Source organism: Camelina sativa, chromosome 16 (genome assembly GCF_030686135.1).
Source record: "Camelina sativa cultivar CO46 ecotype springtype chromosome 16, ASM3068613v1".
NCBI classification, from domain to species: Eukaryota; Viridiplantae; Streptophyta; class Magnoliopsida; order Brassicales; family Brassicaceae; genus Camelina; species Camelina sativa.
The window spans coordinates 20,984,126-21,001,230 of record NC_141895.1 but is presented as its reverse complement, the minus strand read 5'-3'; the positions used below and the strand labels follow the sequence as shown (position 1 = coordinate 21,001,230).

Sequence of the window (17,105 nt, the reverse complement as noted above, 5' to 3'; positions counted from 1 at the left end):
TATCCCATTGAGCCGTAAAGAACTCCACACAATATCCATCTGGCCCTGGGGCTTTATTTTTTGGCAAAGAGAAGACTGCTAGTTTGATTTCCTCCTTCGAGAACGGGGTCGAAAGTACTTGAATTGCAGTCGCTGAACATCTTTGGGGGATTAACGAAGCCAGGTCTTCTACTGATGGGGGATTTGCAACAGACGGTGAACCTAGGAAAGCTTTGAAGTATTCCACCGCTACCTTTTGAATCCCTTATTTTGTGTCCACAATCCGATCGTTTGCATCAATAAGATAGAGGATCAGATTTTGAGCTTGACGAGCACGAATTGTTCTGTGAAAGAACTTTGAATTCTTGTCCCCTTCCTCAAGCCAGCAGATTCTTGCCTTTTGTCTAAGATAGGATTCTTCAGCGTGCGCCAAGATACACCAGTTTTTGTGTGCAATTTTCTCCCTTTCAATAGCCTGAACAGAAGGAGAATTCAACAAATCTCTCTGGCAGGATAACAAGTCATCATAGGCCTCCCTCACACGTTTTTCGATCTCCGAGTAATTGTCCTTATTGAAAGATCTGATTACTTTCTTTAGCTCTTTAAGTTTTTTTGGAGAGCTTCAACATTTTTGAACCTTCAAAAGAGAGAGCATTCCGCCATAATCTGATTAAAGGCGAGAATTCTGGATTTTTGTTTAGGAGGGACAAAAACTTAAATGGAGTTTTCTGCTTTGGCTGGCCGGGTTCCAAGAAGATGCAGCATGGATTGTGGTCTGAAAAACGTGGTTCACCAAATACTCCTAGGGAGGTAGGGAAAGATAGGAGCCACTCGTCATTTACTAGGATTCTATCCAGTTTCTTAGTGATGAAACTTGAATCTTGCTTGTTAGTCCAGGTGAATGTGTTTCCACAGTAGGGAAGATCAGAGATCTTCGAGTTGAGCAGACATTGACTGAATTCATGCATACCTCTTGTAGTCGACCCATCGGTTGTCTTAGAGTGTTCATGCAAGTGGAGAATTTGGTTGAAATCTCCTAAGACCATCCAGGACTTGTTCATAACCAACGACGACATAGAAGGGTCTTGTAGTTCTTTCCAAAGGTCCTTCCTTTCTTCACTACATGTTGAAGAAGTATACACGACAGACACCACAGTCTCCACATTGGTAAAAGGTAGTGTTACTAGACATGCTATCATCTGAGATGCCTTAGACAAAATTTGCACCTGGACTGAAGGATACCAGGCTACCCAGATCTTTCCAAGATCTGAAAAAGCATAATTACCCGCAAAAGACCATCCTGCAGCCACAGAAGACAAAATATGTTGTGCCTTGTCAGGATGTACATGGGTTTCAAGGATCCCACCAAAAAGAGGCTTATGAAGCCTTAACCACTTCCGAAAACTTCTACGCTTTACAGGGTCATTTAGACCTCTTACATTACGATAAAAAATATCCATGGAGAGGATATGGATTTAGAGGGATAAAGGGCCTCTAGCCCTTGCTCTTGTGTTCTTTTTCTTCAAAAGCCTCTTTGATATTACTTTGAGGAATCTATCTGAATCATCTTCCGGATTATCCTCATCATCAGAGATACTGTCAGGGTCGGAGGACAATGCTTGAGCCTCATTATGTCCCCCAGAGTGAGAGGAGTGGGAGAAGAGGTTTGTGGTCAGATTAACACAAAGTTTACCTTCGTCCAAGTTCAAAACATAAGCTTTGGAGAAGTCTTGGTAAGGTTGCTTCACCACTGCAGAAGGAACTCTTGTACTCGGTTCGCCTCGCATTTGAACACCAAGATATGCCTTGTCAACGATCACTGGTCTTTGAGAGGGAGAGGTGTTGCATGTAATGGGAGCCACTGGAACAATTTTGTCAATAATCGGGAGCTGACTTTTGATAGGCGCTTTGCCACTCTTCTTGTCTCTTTTAGCTTGAGGGCAAGGCTCACCAGTGTGCTTTACTGATCCACAAAGGTTGCAAAGGGGTGGAGCAGATGCACACTGAGAGATTGTATGGCCAACCTTTTTACAGTGGCTACACACGGAGGGGAGCCAAGGACTGGAGACACGGATTCTTTTTATTTGACCCGATTCTTGCATTGACAGCTTCCGGGATTGGTTTACGAGGGTCTATGACCGTGTAAACTTTCGCGACTTCGATATTGATGAGTTTCTCTGTGTGCGGGTGAAGGGAGACTGGATGATCCAACAAACCCGCAATATGTTCAAGACCTTCATGGTTAAAGAATTTTAATGGGACACCATGAAAGTCAAGCCACACCGGGACTAGCGATAACTCCGGCTTCTTGGGGGTGACATCCAGTGACCACTTTGCAACGAACATGGTCTGTCCGTCAACTTGCCAAAGCGACTGACTAAGGATACACCTCCTTGTGTTTGGACAGGGCTCCTTGAAAAGAAAGGAATGACCTTCCATTTTAGAGACAATGATATCGCGTCTTTGCCTACTCCATATACCATTCACGATAGCATGTACCGCCCCTCTGGTAGGAGGTTCCTCATAGAATTATCCTAAGATAAAGCTATCCCAGGCCTTTTTGTTCTTCTCAATGACAGAATTAGGAATGGTCACGCACACTTCATCTGAATCCAGAGTGAAAGATGTACCTTTTTTCTGAAGAGTACAAGAAGTGTCCTTGATAATATCTTTCCAAGGATGTTCACCGATTGGAGGGGAACTCACCACCGATTGGGTCGGAATCGGAATCAGAATAGAACTCAAAGGGGTGGCTGACGATGGAGTCAGAATTGCCTTCGAACCAGCTGGGTTAGAATCTATTTTCTCCACATCGACTTTAGTGGGTTCAATTGAAGGTACAACTGCCAATATTGGAACATGTGTAGTTTCTACTCTAGAAATTGGGGATCTAGGGTTACCTATTGACACAATTTTTGAAGGAGAAGTTGAGACAGGGTTATCGATGGGGGTGTTTCTGCTAGCTGATATCGCTGAAGATGCAAGTAGTTTCTTAGAGGGGGAACATATCGAGATCTCTCCAGCCGATTTAGGAGACTCCGGTGGAGAGTGAGGTTTAGGGGAAGAAACTGAGGTTGCGGACCCAGTGGGGGAACCGCGGGGAAGACTTTTTTTTGGGTTTGTTTTTGCTCATGAGGGACGGCGAGGACCGACACCGAGATCGGCGAAAGTGGTTGGAGAAAGAAGAAAATCGCGTATTTGGGAGAAAAAAGTCAATAAAAGTCAAAAAGTCAACTGTATTTTTCCTCTGTTGATATTTATTGTTAGTGATAAATTGTGGATACTAGTTATTGGTCTAAGAGTCAGAGACCACAAAAATGAGTTGATCCATTTTTATAAAGAAAATATCGACGTAAATTTTTTTTGAAGAAACTCGCTTGACAGTGGACGAATCTCATTATCTCAACACAATCACGCTCGCTTGTGTTGGCATATTCGTTGAGTCAGTGGATCGTATATGGGTTATGAAGATTGTGACTTAGCAGAAATGGTGGGGTATTTGAAATACACCAAAAAGGGTAAAAAGACTGAAGTTTGGAAGAAAAAAAAAATTAATGCAAAGTGAGCACGTGATTGTAGAGACCACCAATGACCAAACAAGTGTGTTCTACAGAAGCTAACATCTGTATGTGTTTGAGACTCTTTGAGTTTGTGATCGCCACGTTCCTCTTCTTTCTCACTAGTATTAATTAGACGTACGTTACGTCCAGAAAACTCGACATAAATTTTGCTTATATATAGTTGCAAAAAATTAGCACAGCGCTTTTGCTTATATATAGTTGTGTAATATATACAAGAAAGTCGTAAAAAAATAAAGCGTCTCTGTCGCACCGCGTTAACACATGAACAAGTAAAAGAAACATTCCAAAAGCATGGTAAATAGGTAAATTAATCTCTTGTCTGCTTAATTTGTGCTAAGTATATTGCAGTGGAGGGGGTAGTTGGCTTGAACATTAAAATGTCTTTGAAGTCCTCTTCACCTAAATCCATGAATGGTTATGTTTTCGTCAACCAAACAGTAAGGTCACTATTGTTTATGTTTTATATCCTTCAAACGTGATATGCTCGGCCTCGCTGTCCAAACAAAAAAAAAACGTGATATTCTCTCTTTTTAGTTAGCAGCATAATTGTGTTTCCAAAAACCTAAAAAGTAATAAGTAGTTAAAATATATACATCACCTTAAAAAGGTACGATAGGTATGAACAATCCATACAAGGTGATGTATTTTAATGAGGAAAATTGCACACACACCTACTTTTCTCAAACTCTCTTCCATCCACACTCATTTCTTGAGTATGGTATACTTTTGGGGTGGATTTGTTGGTTTTGCATAAAATCAAGACATATTTGTCTTTGTCCTTTATTTTTTTTAGTTGATTGTTCCTTCTCCCCACCCCCTCACACCTCTCTTTCTTTTTTATTTTTTATTTTATTTTCAATGTTATTAATTTGTATAGCTATTATCAAAAATATATATATACATTTTTGTATGATTGCATTTTTTCTACATTTTAAGATCCATTTTGCTATATTTCAGGTGAATAAATTATATCTTATCCATTTTTAGTTGAACATTTGTTTGTTGATGAGTGGATAATATTTTTATGGATATGTTATTTTGATAGATAATGCGTCTATGTTTTAGATTCAAGCTTTAAAATATTTAGAGTTCAAAGTGTAGGGTTTATAATTTATCATACAATTCATGGATGCTAGTGACATTCACCATCTGATGATTTAGAGTTCATGTGGTAGGATTTAGTGTTTTGAGTTTTGGATTTTGGAAAAATTCATGGTTTAGGTTTTAGTGTTTAAGGTTTTATAATATAAGATTTATGTTTTAGTACTTATTTATGTGGGTTTAGGGTTTAGGGGGTTTAGAGCTTAGATTTAGGGTTTAGGATATAATGATAACATGTGCAACTTGTATCCATAAATTATAATAGTATCCACATGATCATGGTCATATGGATTGGATGTGTCGTTGTATCCAAACCATAAAAGTAGACCTAGACACATCATGTGAAATTTTTAAGTCTTACGTTTAGGAGTAAGGGTGTATTATTTTTGGTTTCTTGTTTATAGTGTATGGTGTAATTTTGGATATTTATGATCAAGGTGTTCAAATTAGGCTATGGACTTGGGGCTGCAACACCTTGATCATATATATATATATATATATCCATGTGGTCATGGTTTGGTGGATATGTTTGGATGTTCATAAAAAATAAAAACAAAAATGTTTTGATGTAAACAAGAGTAAAATTCATTAAGTGGTTTTGTTAAAATATTTCTACATTTTGTAATGGACAAAACTTATTTTATTAAAAACAAATTCAACTAAAAATGTGACAATTGAACTTAAAAGTTGAGCATTTGTTCGATAATAAGTAGATGACCAGTTACATTAAACATAACTTACTGTAACTGGTCATCTACTTATTAGTGAACAAATCTTCAACTAAAAATGGACAATATATAATATACTAATTTAAAAAAATATAATATATATATCTTAAAATGTAGAAAAATATAATTACAATATGTTTTATGAAAATGAACATAGAATTTTTTGATAATAACTAACTAAAGTGTTACAACAAAGAAAATAGTAAAATGGAGAGATAGAAACCAAAGAATAAAGTAGAGAAAAAAAAAATGAAAATATATATATATATATATATGGGTATATATCTCATAAGAAAGAAAAGAGAAGAGCTAGAAACTGTTGAGATGTGTTTGGTTTGGTGAAAGACTAATATGTAATTTTGAAAAGGAAAAATATAGTAGTAGTAGAAAATGGGTATGAATGTTTATTAGAATTTAAGGCAATTTTCCCTTTTAATTACTTATTACTTTTTAGTTAGCAGCATAACCGAAATTTCCTTTGTTGGTATCGGTCTAATTGTCTGGGTTGTCTCCAAAGGTTTTGGTGCGAAGTAATGATAAAAATAATGGCTCCAGAGGCATGCAAAAAGCTAAAGAAATCACCTTTATGTTAACACGAATCATGATGGTCTTTGATTACATTATATAACACTCACATAAACTGTAAAGCTGTAAAAAAATATATACTATTACCTTATCAGACAATAGACATCGATTCCTACTCTATTCTCCAACGAAAAAGAGCCGAAAGCAAATTCTATAATTATGCAAAAGAAGACCCCTCACCATTTTTGTTTTTCAAATGCAAATGGTTAAAATTAGCAGTCCACGAGCCAAATTGAAAAAGGTAATAATTTACAAATTAAAAGTAATACAATCAAAAGTACTGGATTAACAAAAGAAAAGTAGACGACAGTGTTAATCAATAAAGAGAAAGTTTTGAACAAAATTAAAAAAAAAAAAAAAGAGTTGATAAAAGGAAAAGAAAGACAAAAATAACGAAAACAAAAATACATATACACAAAAAAAGAAGATGAGTAATTTAATTGTTGGACGAGAAAATAAATTTAAAGAACTCCTAATAACAAAACCAAACTTAAAGGCTTAACAAAAGGAAAAAACAACAAAAACTTTCAAAAATAATTAAATTAAGAATTTAGGGGGAGGTATTGGTTTAGGATTTAGAAAGAATTTTAATGACTTTAAAAGTTAGGTAAAATATGTTGTTATTCAATCAAGACTTTTAAAAATTTGGTGTTATTGGTTGTGGATTTGTAAAAAGTTATCTAAAATCTTGATAAATCTAGTGTTATTGGAATAAGAGTTTTATAAAGTCATTAAAAGTTTTATGTTATTCAAGTAAAACAAAAGAATCTTGGATTGTTAATAAATTCAAATTTTATGTTATTAGTTTAGGATTTTATATTATTTTCTTCATAACAAAAGTCATGAAAACTCTTTCATCAAATAGAAAGATTTTACAAGATTAGAAAAAACAAATCATCAAGATTTTAAAAAATTTCCTAAACAATCTTTTAGAATCCTTCATTTTTAACTTTCAATTTTCTATGATTTTAACAATCAATAAAAACATAAAGTCATTAAAAAATTTTCTAAATCCTAAACCAATATCTCCCCCTTATGTCCGAACCAGGATAAAGACTTGGGCCTAATCAAGTGAACTGGGCCTTATCTGAATAGCCTGTCGGAAGTTATACAAAACTAGAAAAAGGAAAAAAGCCTTTTTTTTCTTTCTTTCTTTTGTGTGATTTTTCTCTTAACAAAATGTTTTACACAATAATAAACAAAGGAAAACAAAACAAAACAAAAAAAGGCAAAGAAAAATTATATATGAAAAGCGATGATTTACGCTGTTTCTTATTTTCGCATAACTATTCCCAAAAACAGCTTACACGAAAGATTTTTGAAAAAATGGCAACTTTAGTCAGTGGAAACTGAAAACAATTATAAATAGTTTGAAGAAAGTTAATATACTTAAGTAGGCCTAAGTGGCATGAATTGTTAAATTATAATTTAACCCAAAAAAAATATATATATATTATAAAGATACGTTAAATATGTACAGTTTCAAAATTCAGTATCTCGTACTAAGTTACTAACCCATTCTATAAATTAATATACGAACATATGCTTTATTTTGTGTCCTTAACGAATTTATTTTATAAATTGCTGGCATAAGTTAAATTTATGTATGAGTTTTTTACAAATGATTTCAAATTATTCGTTTTATAGATAATGTAAACAATATTTCAGATAATACTTATGTATGAGTAGTATGACCAAAAAAAGATATATCTCAACAAATCTATGGTGAACTTATTTTTGGGATACGAATCAATTTTCTTAAGTATCTTTTACTTATAATTATAATTTCTGTCATGTCTGCCACTAATTAAGTTACTGAGATAATTTGATTATTGTTGATGATGTCCCTAGACGCATCGTGAAAACTATCCGCGAGTCACTTGAACTGGATTAGACCAATATTGGTATAATGGTATTGATGATCAAATATTCTAACACAAACTAGTATATGTTTTCAATTCGTTGTTGTTAAAATCGTACCACAGTTCTGTTGCAATTATTCCGTCTGTTACTATTCGATGCTTTAAAACAAACTAGTACACTACTACATGTTCTGATCAAAACATTTTCTTCTGGTTTTTTATTCATGCAATTTTACATATACAAAGAAAAACAGGACTCCGAATCTCTTTTAATTAGAGTCTAGTAAATAGACAATAGTTTAAATCGATTTAAAATAGTTCTTATAATCGGACACTAACCGGGGAGAATCACATAATTGACTATAAGCCTTTCGGGGTATCATCTAATTGAATCGGGCGAAAGACGACACGTGGTGCCTTAAACTTTATTCTCAAATTGTCTTTTGTAATTTGTAATAAAGATTCTGAAATTGAGATTTTTAGTTTAATAAAATCAAGACTGTGCGCTAGGGGTTTCTTTTGGTAGGACCGTTCCTTGAAAACAGATCGCTAACCAAAGCCTGATGTTTTATTTGATAATTATTATTACGTACGAATAAATATACCGCAATTTAGGTCAATGAGAAGCCAAGTTTATGAAACTGGTGAAGTGAGAAAGTGTGGATCTCCGATCTCGTGTGCAAAAATAAGAAACGAATTGTGTCGATTATACTTTAAGGTAAGCTAGGCTGTCAAGTGTATTCGTTAACGCTGTTTAATTTTGATGTGTGGTGTGACATCGGAACTTATATGTATAACTTATGTAAGATCACATGCAATATATATCAACGTAATGCATGCTAGCTATATATTGATTAAATTTATATGACTAACGCAAAATGTTAACATATAATATGAAATGTCCTTTCATGTCACGTCATGCTATATAGTGTATGTTGTTATTGGTAGAATCCAACAGTTTGCATAAAGTAAATTAAATGTCATGAGTTTTGGGTAGAAAGAAAAATAATCTATTTTCTTTTTGTTTGAATTATAGTTTTTCCCAAATACGGCATATGTCCCAAAATAATTGTGTTGGAAGCATAAAACATTGTTATATACAATAGAACGGATTAAAAATTCAAATGCGTGAGTACATCTCGTATAATTAAATCAACTTGGAGTTTATTATATCAACTTGGTGTACGGATTATTCTTTTAGCTGTGAAACCATATTGTGGATGGTTGGATGCTCCACTAGTACTCCATCCCATTTCGCATCATTACCAAACAATTATAACATTAAGAAAACTAAATTATCTGTTAATTATTTTAGAGATTTATTTTAATTTGATCATGCATCATATCACATTATCACTGATCTGGTCGTGTTACTTAGAGGTTTTTAGAGAAAAGGGGTTTTCTAGAGGAAAATGAGTTTTTTTAGAGAGATAAAGGTCTCTCATATACATAGATCATATAATAAAGAACTATATATATATATTATTAAACAATGTAAAATTAAAAGGAATTTTAATAATTGGCGATGATAATTATTCTAAAATAAAACACTAATAAACATTACTTGAAACCCCAATGGCTGACCAAAGATCGCTATTTTATGGTCAAAATTCTCTTATCAAGAATAAAACTTTGGGTATTGTCTTTAAACTTTTTTTTTTCTTTTTTATTCCTGCATGTTTATTGGAGACCAATAAAAGTTTGAGAGGGACTAGAGACTTCGCTCGTTTGTGTATCTCGGTATTGTATCTAGATTCAACATTTAGATATATGTAGCAATGTAGCATCGATATTTAACATTTTAGATATTTGGTTCTAGTCTTCTAGAATTTGTTTTTGCATATGGAAATTGCATTTGAAGAATATCTTCTTCCTACTATGCAACATTGTGGTATTTTTAACAATAAATTAATTAATGTATATACCACAATGATTCCTCCAAAATAATTTTATTTTAAGAAATTGTGCATGATCATGATTAATCAAATACTGATAAGAGTATAATTAATCAAATACTGATAAGAGTATAAAGGGCAACCTTAATTATCCGAAGGCATCTTGTCCTTCTTTTAAAGATTCAATGTCCGTCGATGGGACCAGAAGTTTTAGTGCTTCTTGTAGATTAGATATTTTAAATATCTATGTTGTATTCCTCTTCTTTTCACACATATCCATCATTTATATAATGAATACATTTTGTGTTTATTTTTTAGTAATAGATATGTTTTATTAATTTAAAAGGGGGGGGGGGGAAACAACGTAAAAATGGATTTACATAAAACTAGCTAGCCATTAAAAATAACTCACTAAAAATAAATAAATGAATTTTGAATCAATTTTTCCATTAAGTGGTTGCATATATAGAGAAAGGAACATCTGTAGATTCATGTCATTTTCTTCTAAAAGGAGTCTCTCTCTATTGCGAAAGATTCTATCCAAATCAATTTAGGAGATATGGGTGACCGATCTGGTGAACTCTTATATTGATGGACCTTCGTTTTTTTTTCTGTTGCCATGGTTGATCAGAGTGACAGCTGTAGCCATGCCGCATGGTAAGAAGGCGGAATGAGAACGTCATGGAGATACTTACAAGTGAGACGGATTAAAGATTGGTGGTGAAGGCGGATTTGAACGAAGGGGGGAGGCCGACTACAATGGTTGTTATTAGGTGGAGAGATCTCAATTGGTGAAGAGATTGAGAGTTACTAGGTGGTTTTGATAAAAAGTTGTGACTTAGGATACGTCACATGCATGGGGCTGAAGGCTTAGGATCTCTATGACCAACAAATTGAGTGCCCCCATTTTGGCAATAACAACGAATATGAGACATCGACATTTAAATTCATGCTTTCTTCTGTTTTGATTTCAACCGTTTCTACAAAAAAAAAAAAAAAAAAAAAAAAAAAAAAAAAATCAAAACATATGTATTATATATGTTCTAGATATTATTATATCATGATGCCATTGACTTGTGTATAATGATTGATTGCATATCGAGTGTTTAACAAATATGCATGCATTTTTCCATTGTAACATAAAAAATAAAATAGTATTACTGATTTATGATTTATCTAATTAAAATTTTGAATTTTGGTAATCTAGTATTTAGAATTGGATTCTTTTTTTTTCTTCTTTTTTTTTTTTTATAACCTTAGCTAAGGCATCAGACTAACCATAGGAATGAGCCAGCCAACAGAGAGAAAGTTTGGCCACCATGGTTTATAACTTGCTTTGTAATGACTAAACAAGAAAATCAGCTGGCAACATCAACAATAACAACTCATGCTTCTTCTCATATACGAATGCTTTTTTTCAAACAGAAACCGAACTCAAGGAGAATCGAGTTAACGTTTTACCCTAGATCCAAATACCACTAGATTATAGATGGTTTGAATTTTCATATTAAAATTTAATTGGTTCCTTATTCTAAGATATCCATATATTCGAAGAAATAATTGGTCCGAATGTCTAATATAATAATACTAGTTTAATTAGATTTTCCATCATTAATATATCAATTAATGCATATATTAAAGTTATCTTAAGAAACCCACCTTCGCATATCACAGTGTACATAAAGCTCATACTTAATTTAAAAGCATGCATTAGGATAAATAATATACAGATAATAAATAAATAAATTTTAGGGAGTGGAGAATCAAAAGAAGCTTTATGCCCTTAGAAGGCTACAAGACATGAAAAATAAACCAAGTGTCAATCATGGATACGATCCTGAGAGCCAATGAACGCAAAGATGCGAGGAAAAAGAAGCAACAGATCGATCATACACTTTCTGAGTTTTGCATGTTTGATGCATTTTGATTTGACAAAGATTCTTTAGGTACTTCCTTCTTACTTACTTAACCTGACCCATATCTCTCCCTCTTTTATAAAGATATACTATAGCTTTAATCTATGGTTAAAGTTTCGTTTTAGGGTACCCTGAGAAAAAAAATAAAAAATAAATTCTTTTAGGAAGTATTGAAATTTGCGTGCACACCATTTTCTGTGTTGTAATGGCATATGTAAATTATTTATAAGGACCCCCATTTTAATACTAACTTTGACTTATTAAAAACATATCTAAATGAATACATTCACAACAAAACTATTATATAATTCAATTAATTAAAGGGAGTATACTCTTACATTAGCAAAATAGAAAACAGAAGATTAGGTTGCTAAAGACATTATTTATGTATTCCACATTGATCAAACCTTACTTTCTTCATGATGGAATTTATATTCGATGATATATTTTAACAAAATGCCAGCTTAAGAAAAAGATACAAGAATTGGTAATATGATTTACATCATGGAGATATTTAATTTTGGAAAAAAATCATCAGTAAGTGGGAAATTCTAATTTTACTCATTTTTAAAATCAATATTGCTTAAACGTTAAAGGATCACAAAATTGTTAATGCTTGGAGCGCTCTATACCAAAATCTTTTGACCGGCCATGATTCTACCTGATATTAAATCCGTATGTCACTTGTGTTGATTTCTGTATCTCTATATGCTGTGTGTACATGACATGATATAAGAGATAAAGAAACAAAAATAAAATGTTTACAACATTGGTCTGAAAATTCAGTGACCTAACCAAACTTGCGGTCAGTCAAGTAATGTGTAAAGATCAGTCAAACGTCTAGTGTCTAGATATATCTTAGGAATGTTAATGATGGCAAACCTTCCAAGTTTTAAGATTAAATTGGTGCAGTTTCTATTTTGATATTCCAAGAAGAAAAAGTGAGTAACCACGTACTACTGTTGAAGAAGAATAAGATTCAGGAGTTTGTTACGTAGACAGAGGGCAAAGCAAGATGGCCAGAAACATTTAGAAATGGAAAAACAATTAACTTAATCAATTAACAAAAAAAAAGTGTTAATTCAGTAAATAAATACACATAATAAAAGAAAAGCTACATTGTCACCTAACATGGGCAGGTCATTGGTTCTCCACCACGAGGAGATGCACATGATACCCTCTTTAAATATTAGCTAAGTATGCTTATTAATGACCATCTTTTTTGCTTAAGGCTTAATGGCCATCACTTAATTGTTCTTTAGTGGTTAAAATGGGTTAAGAATTATGGTCGATAAATGTGACAAAACGTATATAGGATGTTTAAACCAATCTATTTATTATTCATTCCGTTTCATAATATAAGATGTTTAAATTTACATATGAAATAATATGCAAAATAAATAAATAGTTATTATATATATTTTTGTAATAAAAACATTATTTGATAAATGTATCATAAGTTTTTTTTAGGATGACTGCCATGAATTAGTTAAATTCATTCTAAATCAAAATATATATTTTGGGGTGGTAGGGGGGGGGGGGGGATATCTATGTGGTATAGAAAAAGATCTTTAGAAAGCTCCAACATATAAATGATATGTAAAACATTATTTGGAAAAATCATTTAATTTTCTGTATACATTTTTTTATTAAAACGATCAACATATATTGTTTTATTTTAAAGTATTTTGTAACTAAATATCAGAAAAAGTCTGTGTTTTTTTTTCTTTTCTTTAACTCTTCAAATAATATATACTATGAATATATGATACATAAGATGTATACCAAAAGAACAAAATAATTTTTTTTTTTTGAACTCTTATACAAACTCAAAATCCTTTATTTAGAACGTGTTGTTTATAAAAAGGGGACGTGAATTATTTTATTTATTTTTGTCAATTACTTTATTCTTTACACACCGTGTTTTGTGTGTCACTCCGTTGCAAAACTACTATCATGTAATTTATTTTTATATTTTCTCCAAAAAAAAGTAATTTCTTTATATATATATATATATATATGGAAACAGTCGGTTGATGGGTAGGTTCTTTATTCAAATGATGTTTGGTCATTGGTATTGTTGGCCTCCTTTGAAATTTTTTCACATAAGTTTTTTTTTTTTTTTTTTTTCATGGCTACTCAAACCTTCCTTTTTTTTGGTTATAGTCATGCTTCAAATTTTTTTTTTTTTTTTCACGAGTTTCATTCTTCACCAAAACTTTCAAATAACTTATTAGATTAATTGTTGAATAGATTTGGATTTTGTAACATTAGTGCATGTCAGGTCATCTGTCACATCGGAGGTAAGATCAATCAATCAAATATAACCTAGGAATTAATTTATACTACAAGCTAGAGAGGAAGAAGGGGCTAGTATAATACAAGCCCCTTAAATAACAAACAATGCTTTTTGATGGAGCTTTCGCATGTAAAGCTATGTACTTTGTATGAATGCATACTTAACATATACTAACATATATGAGCATATATATATATAGATTTATAATAGAAAATGAGGCTGATGTGGAAAAAGGTGCTTTAAGAAGCAGAGAAGTGAGTGGGAGAATATGATAATGGAGATTATATATAAAGAGAAGAAGGTGGCATGGGTTTGGTTATAGCTTGACAGTTTTCTCCGAAGAAACAGAGAAACCAAAGAGTTAAGTGGGGAACCTCGAAGCTAGTTCAAACTAGTGGGAGGTTGTTTCACGTTCGAAGTTCCTAATTTAAACGCAAACCACAAAGTTAAATCATCAGTTAGAAGGAAAGATCAGAAATGGCTCGTGGAAAGATTCAGCTTAAGAGGATTGAGAACCCGGTTCACAGACAAGTGACGTTTTGCAAGAGGAGAACTGGTCTTCTCAAGAAGGCTAAGGAGCTCTCTGTGCTATGTGACGCCGAGATCGGTGTTGTGATCTTCTCTCCTCAGGGCAAGCTCTTTGAGCTCGCTACTAAAGGGTATTAACTATATCTCATATATAGTGTTCATATTCGTATTTGTGTGTATATGTGATGAAAGAGTAATTTATATATATGGGAATTTGATTTAACATTAGAACGATGGAGGGAATGATTGATAAGTACATGAAGTGCACTGGTGGGCGTCGTGGTTCTTCTTCTGCTACTTTTACTGCTCAAGAACAACTTCAACCCCCAAATCTTGTACGTCTAATATTTTCTCTTCCGTTTTTACTAGTTAATATTATGTTGGGATTGATTATCAAACGTATATATATATATTTTTTTTTGGAATTTTTGGGGTTGATAAATAAACAGTATATAGCTCAACGGTCTTTAATCACTTCTTTCCATTTCGTTATTTTGGGGTAATTAGTCTTTTTTGTTCCGCAAAGGTAATAGGAGTACTATATTACTTTTGTATATAAATTATAAAATGATAACACGTGTTGACATGCAAAGGGAAACTCTATTGGACGTTATTAATTGATTTGAAATTAAAATACTCACGAAGTTAGGTAGGGCACCTGATTCCGATTCTACATGGAATAGTTAGTGAAGTACAACATTCAATGCACCTAGCTCTCCCATTCTCTGAATTTGTCGACTACGACTAGTGTGAGAAACTGACATATTGTGGAACGTTGTACTAGCAAGTAAAAAAAGTGGAAACAAAACAAGTCAAATTAATTACTGTTAAAGTAAAAGATTCTTAGAGACAATTATGTACCCATATTACAATTTAAAATACTTGCATATCTTTGGTTATTCAGTCACATCTTTAAAGGAAGTTGTACTATTGGTTTATAATCAGCACAACCTTTTGATAAACGTTGCTATGACCACTTTATAAAGGTTGCCCTAAACTGTTGTTATTGACAAGCTCTGAACTACTTTTATTTTATTGATGCATATACGTATTTCATGTTCTTTGAGTATATGCGTGTACGCACATATGGTCACTAATTGGAATTCAACATCTTCCAAAAAATTTCATATACTTTAAAATACTATGACTTACAAATTAATAATAAATTTTATTTTTCTAGGATCCAAAAGATGAGATCAACGTGCTTAAGCAAGAGATTGAGATGCTTCAGAAAGGGATAAGGTATATTATACATATTGATTATTTACATACTATCTCCTTAATAAGATATGGGTTTATAAATGCATATACGTATATGTAAATAGAATAAAATGGATTCAGGTATATGTTTGGAGGAGGCGATGGGGCGATGAATCTTGAAGAACTTCTTTTGCTTGAGAAGCATCTCGAGTATTGGATTTCTCAGATTCGCACTGCTAAGGTATATATCCATTAATGCATATATATCATACATATGTTAGGGAGAATATTGATAATAAAGTATTGACTAGAACAGTTTATATGTCAAATTTTCAGATGGATGTTATGCTTCAAGAAATTCAGTCATTGAGGAACAAGGTAAGCACAACAAAATCATTAGATATTCAGCTTTATACCAGTTAAATATGAGTCAAGATTTTGGTTGATACGAATCGAATACAAAAAGTTAAATTATTGTAACATAAGATTGTTTAACGAGTTCTTTTTGTTTTTGTGTGTAAAGGAAGGAGTCCTCAAAAACACCAATAAGTATCTCCTCGAAAAGGTAACAACATCACTAGTATAACATTGATCTACTTCATAGAATATTTTGTGAAATTGAAGATCTTTCCGTACAACTATATCCATATTATCTCTTAAAGCTAGAGGACGCACTATTACGATGATCTTTAGATTACTTTTGCTGAAATGTTGTCTAATGATTTGTTATGTTGTTTTGTGTTGGTAAATGAATGCAGATAGAGGAGAACAACAATAGCATATTAGATGCTAACTTCGCAACAATGGAGACTAACTATTCTTATCCACTAACCATGCCAAGTGAAATATTTCAGTTCTAGACCATAGGGTATTTGAAGACTATGTCTTACGAATTTAAATAGCCTTGGTAAGTCTAATATAGTGTTGTTAAATCACACATAATTATAGTAAAGCCTGTGGAACTTTGCTAGGCAGTTGAAAATCTATCTGTATGTTTTTTTTCCTCTCTTGTTTTTCATTTGTTGGTGTGAACATGAAATAACTACAAGTGTGGTGTGTACTTAAACTCTTTCTAGTTTCTATCTATGTTCTGGATTTATGGATTATTTGGTTTTGGGTTTGATCGAGGCTATCCTCTTTTTCAGTGTAATTTAAATGTTTTTCTTTCTTTTTTTTTTTTTTTTTTGGGTGCAAATTTGTACATTGTTATCCATGATGAAAAATATAATGTCGACAAATGATATTCTATGGAAAATAAAAGTTTGTGTTCTATGATTCGATTCCAAAACTGATCATGGGCATGAAATTTGAAACAAAAATAAACAGATGTGGAAACATTTTAACGATCTACCATTTTATTGGGGAATTAAAAAGACTTACCATTTATTTAAGTCCCACTTTTTATTACACAATCTGAGAAGTCAAAACATT

General features: G+C 32.5%; 2 protein-coding genes across 2 annotated transcripts; one reads left to right on the top strand and one right to left on the bottom strand.

The window, feature by feature from the left end:
• Positions 1-244: 244 nt before the first annotated feature.
• LOC147925797 (uncharacterized) lies at positions 245-1,439 on the bottom strand. The gene is made up of 2 exons (XM_087492778.1): positions 694-1,439; positions 245-599 (listed from the first exon to the last, which is right to left on the bottom strand). The coding sequence occupies exons 1-2, from the start codon at positions 1,437-1,439 to the stop codon at positions 245-247; spliced, it is 1,101 nt and encodes a 366-aa protein (XP_087348904.1).
• A 12,815-nt stretch (positions 1,440-14,254) lies between these two features.
• On the top strand, positions 14,255-16,780 carry LOC104751005 (agamous-like MADS-box protein AGL12). Its single transcript, XM_010472867.3, has 7 exons — positions 14,255-14,605; positions 14,704-14,809; positions 15,655-15,716; positions 15,816-15,915; positions 16,011-16,052; positions 16,198-16,239; positions 16,433-16,780. The coding sequence occupies exons 1-7, from the start codon at positions 14,424-14,426 to the stop codon at positions 16,532-16,534; spliced, it is 636 nt and encodes a 211-aa protein (XP_010471169.1). The 5' UTR covers positions 14,255-14,423; the 3' UTR covers positions 16,535-16,780.
• Positions 16,781-17,105: the final 325 nt, after the last annotated feature.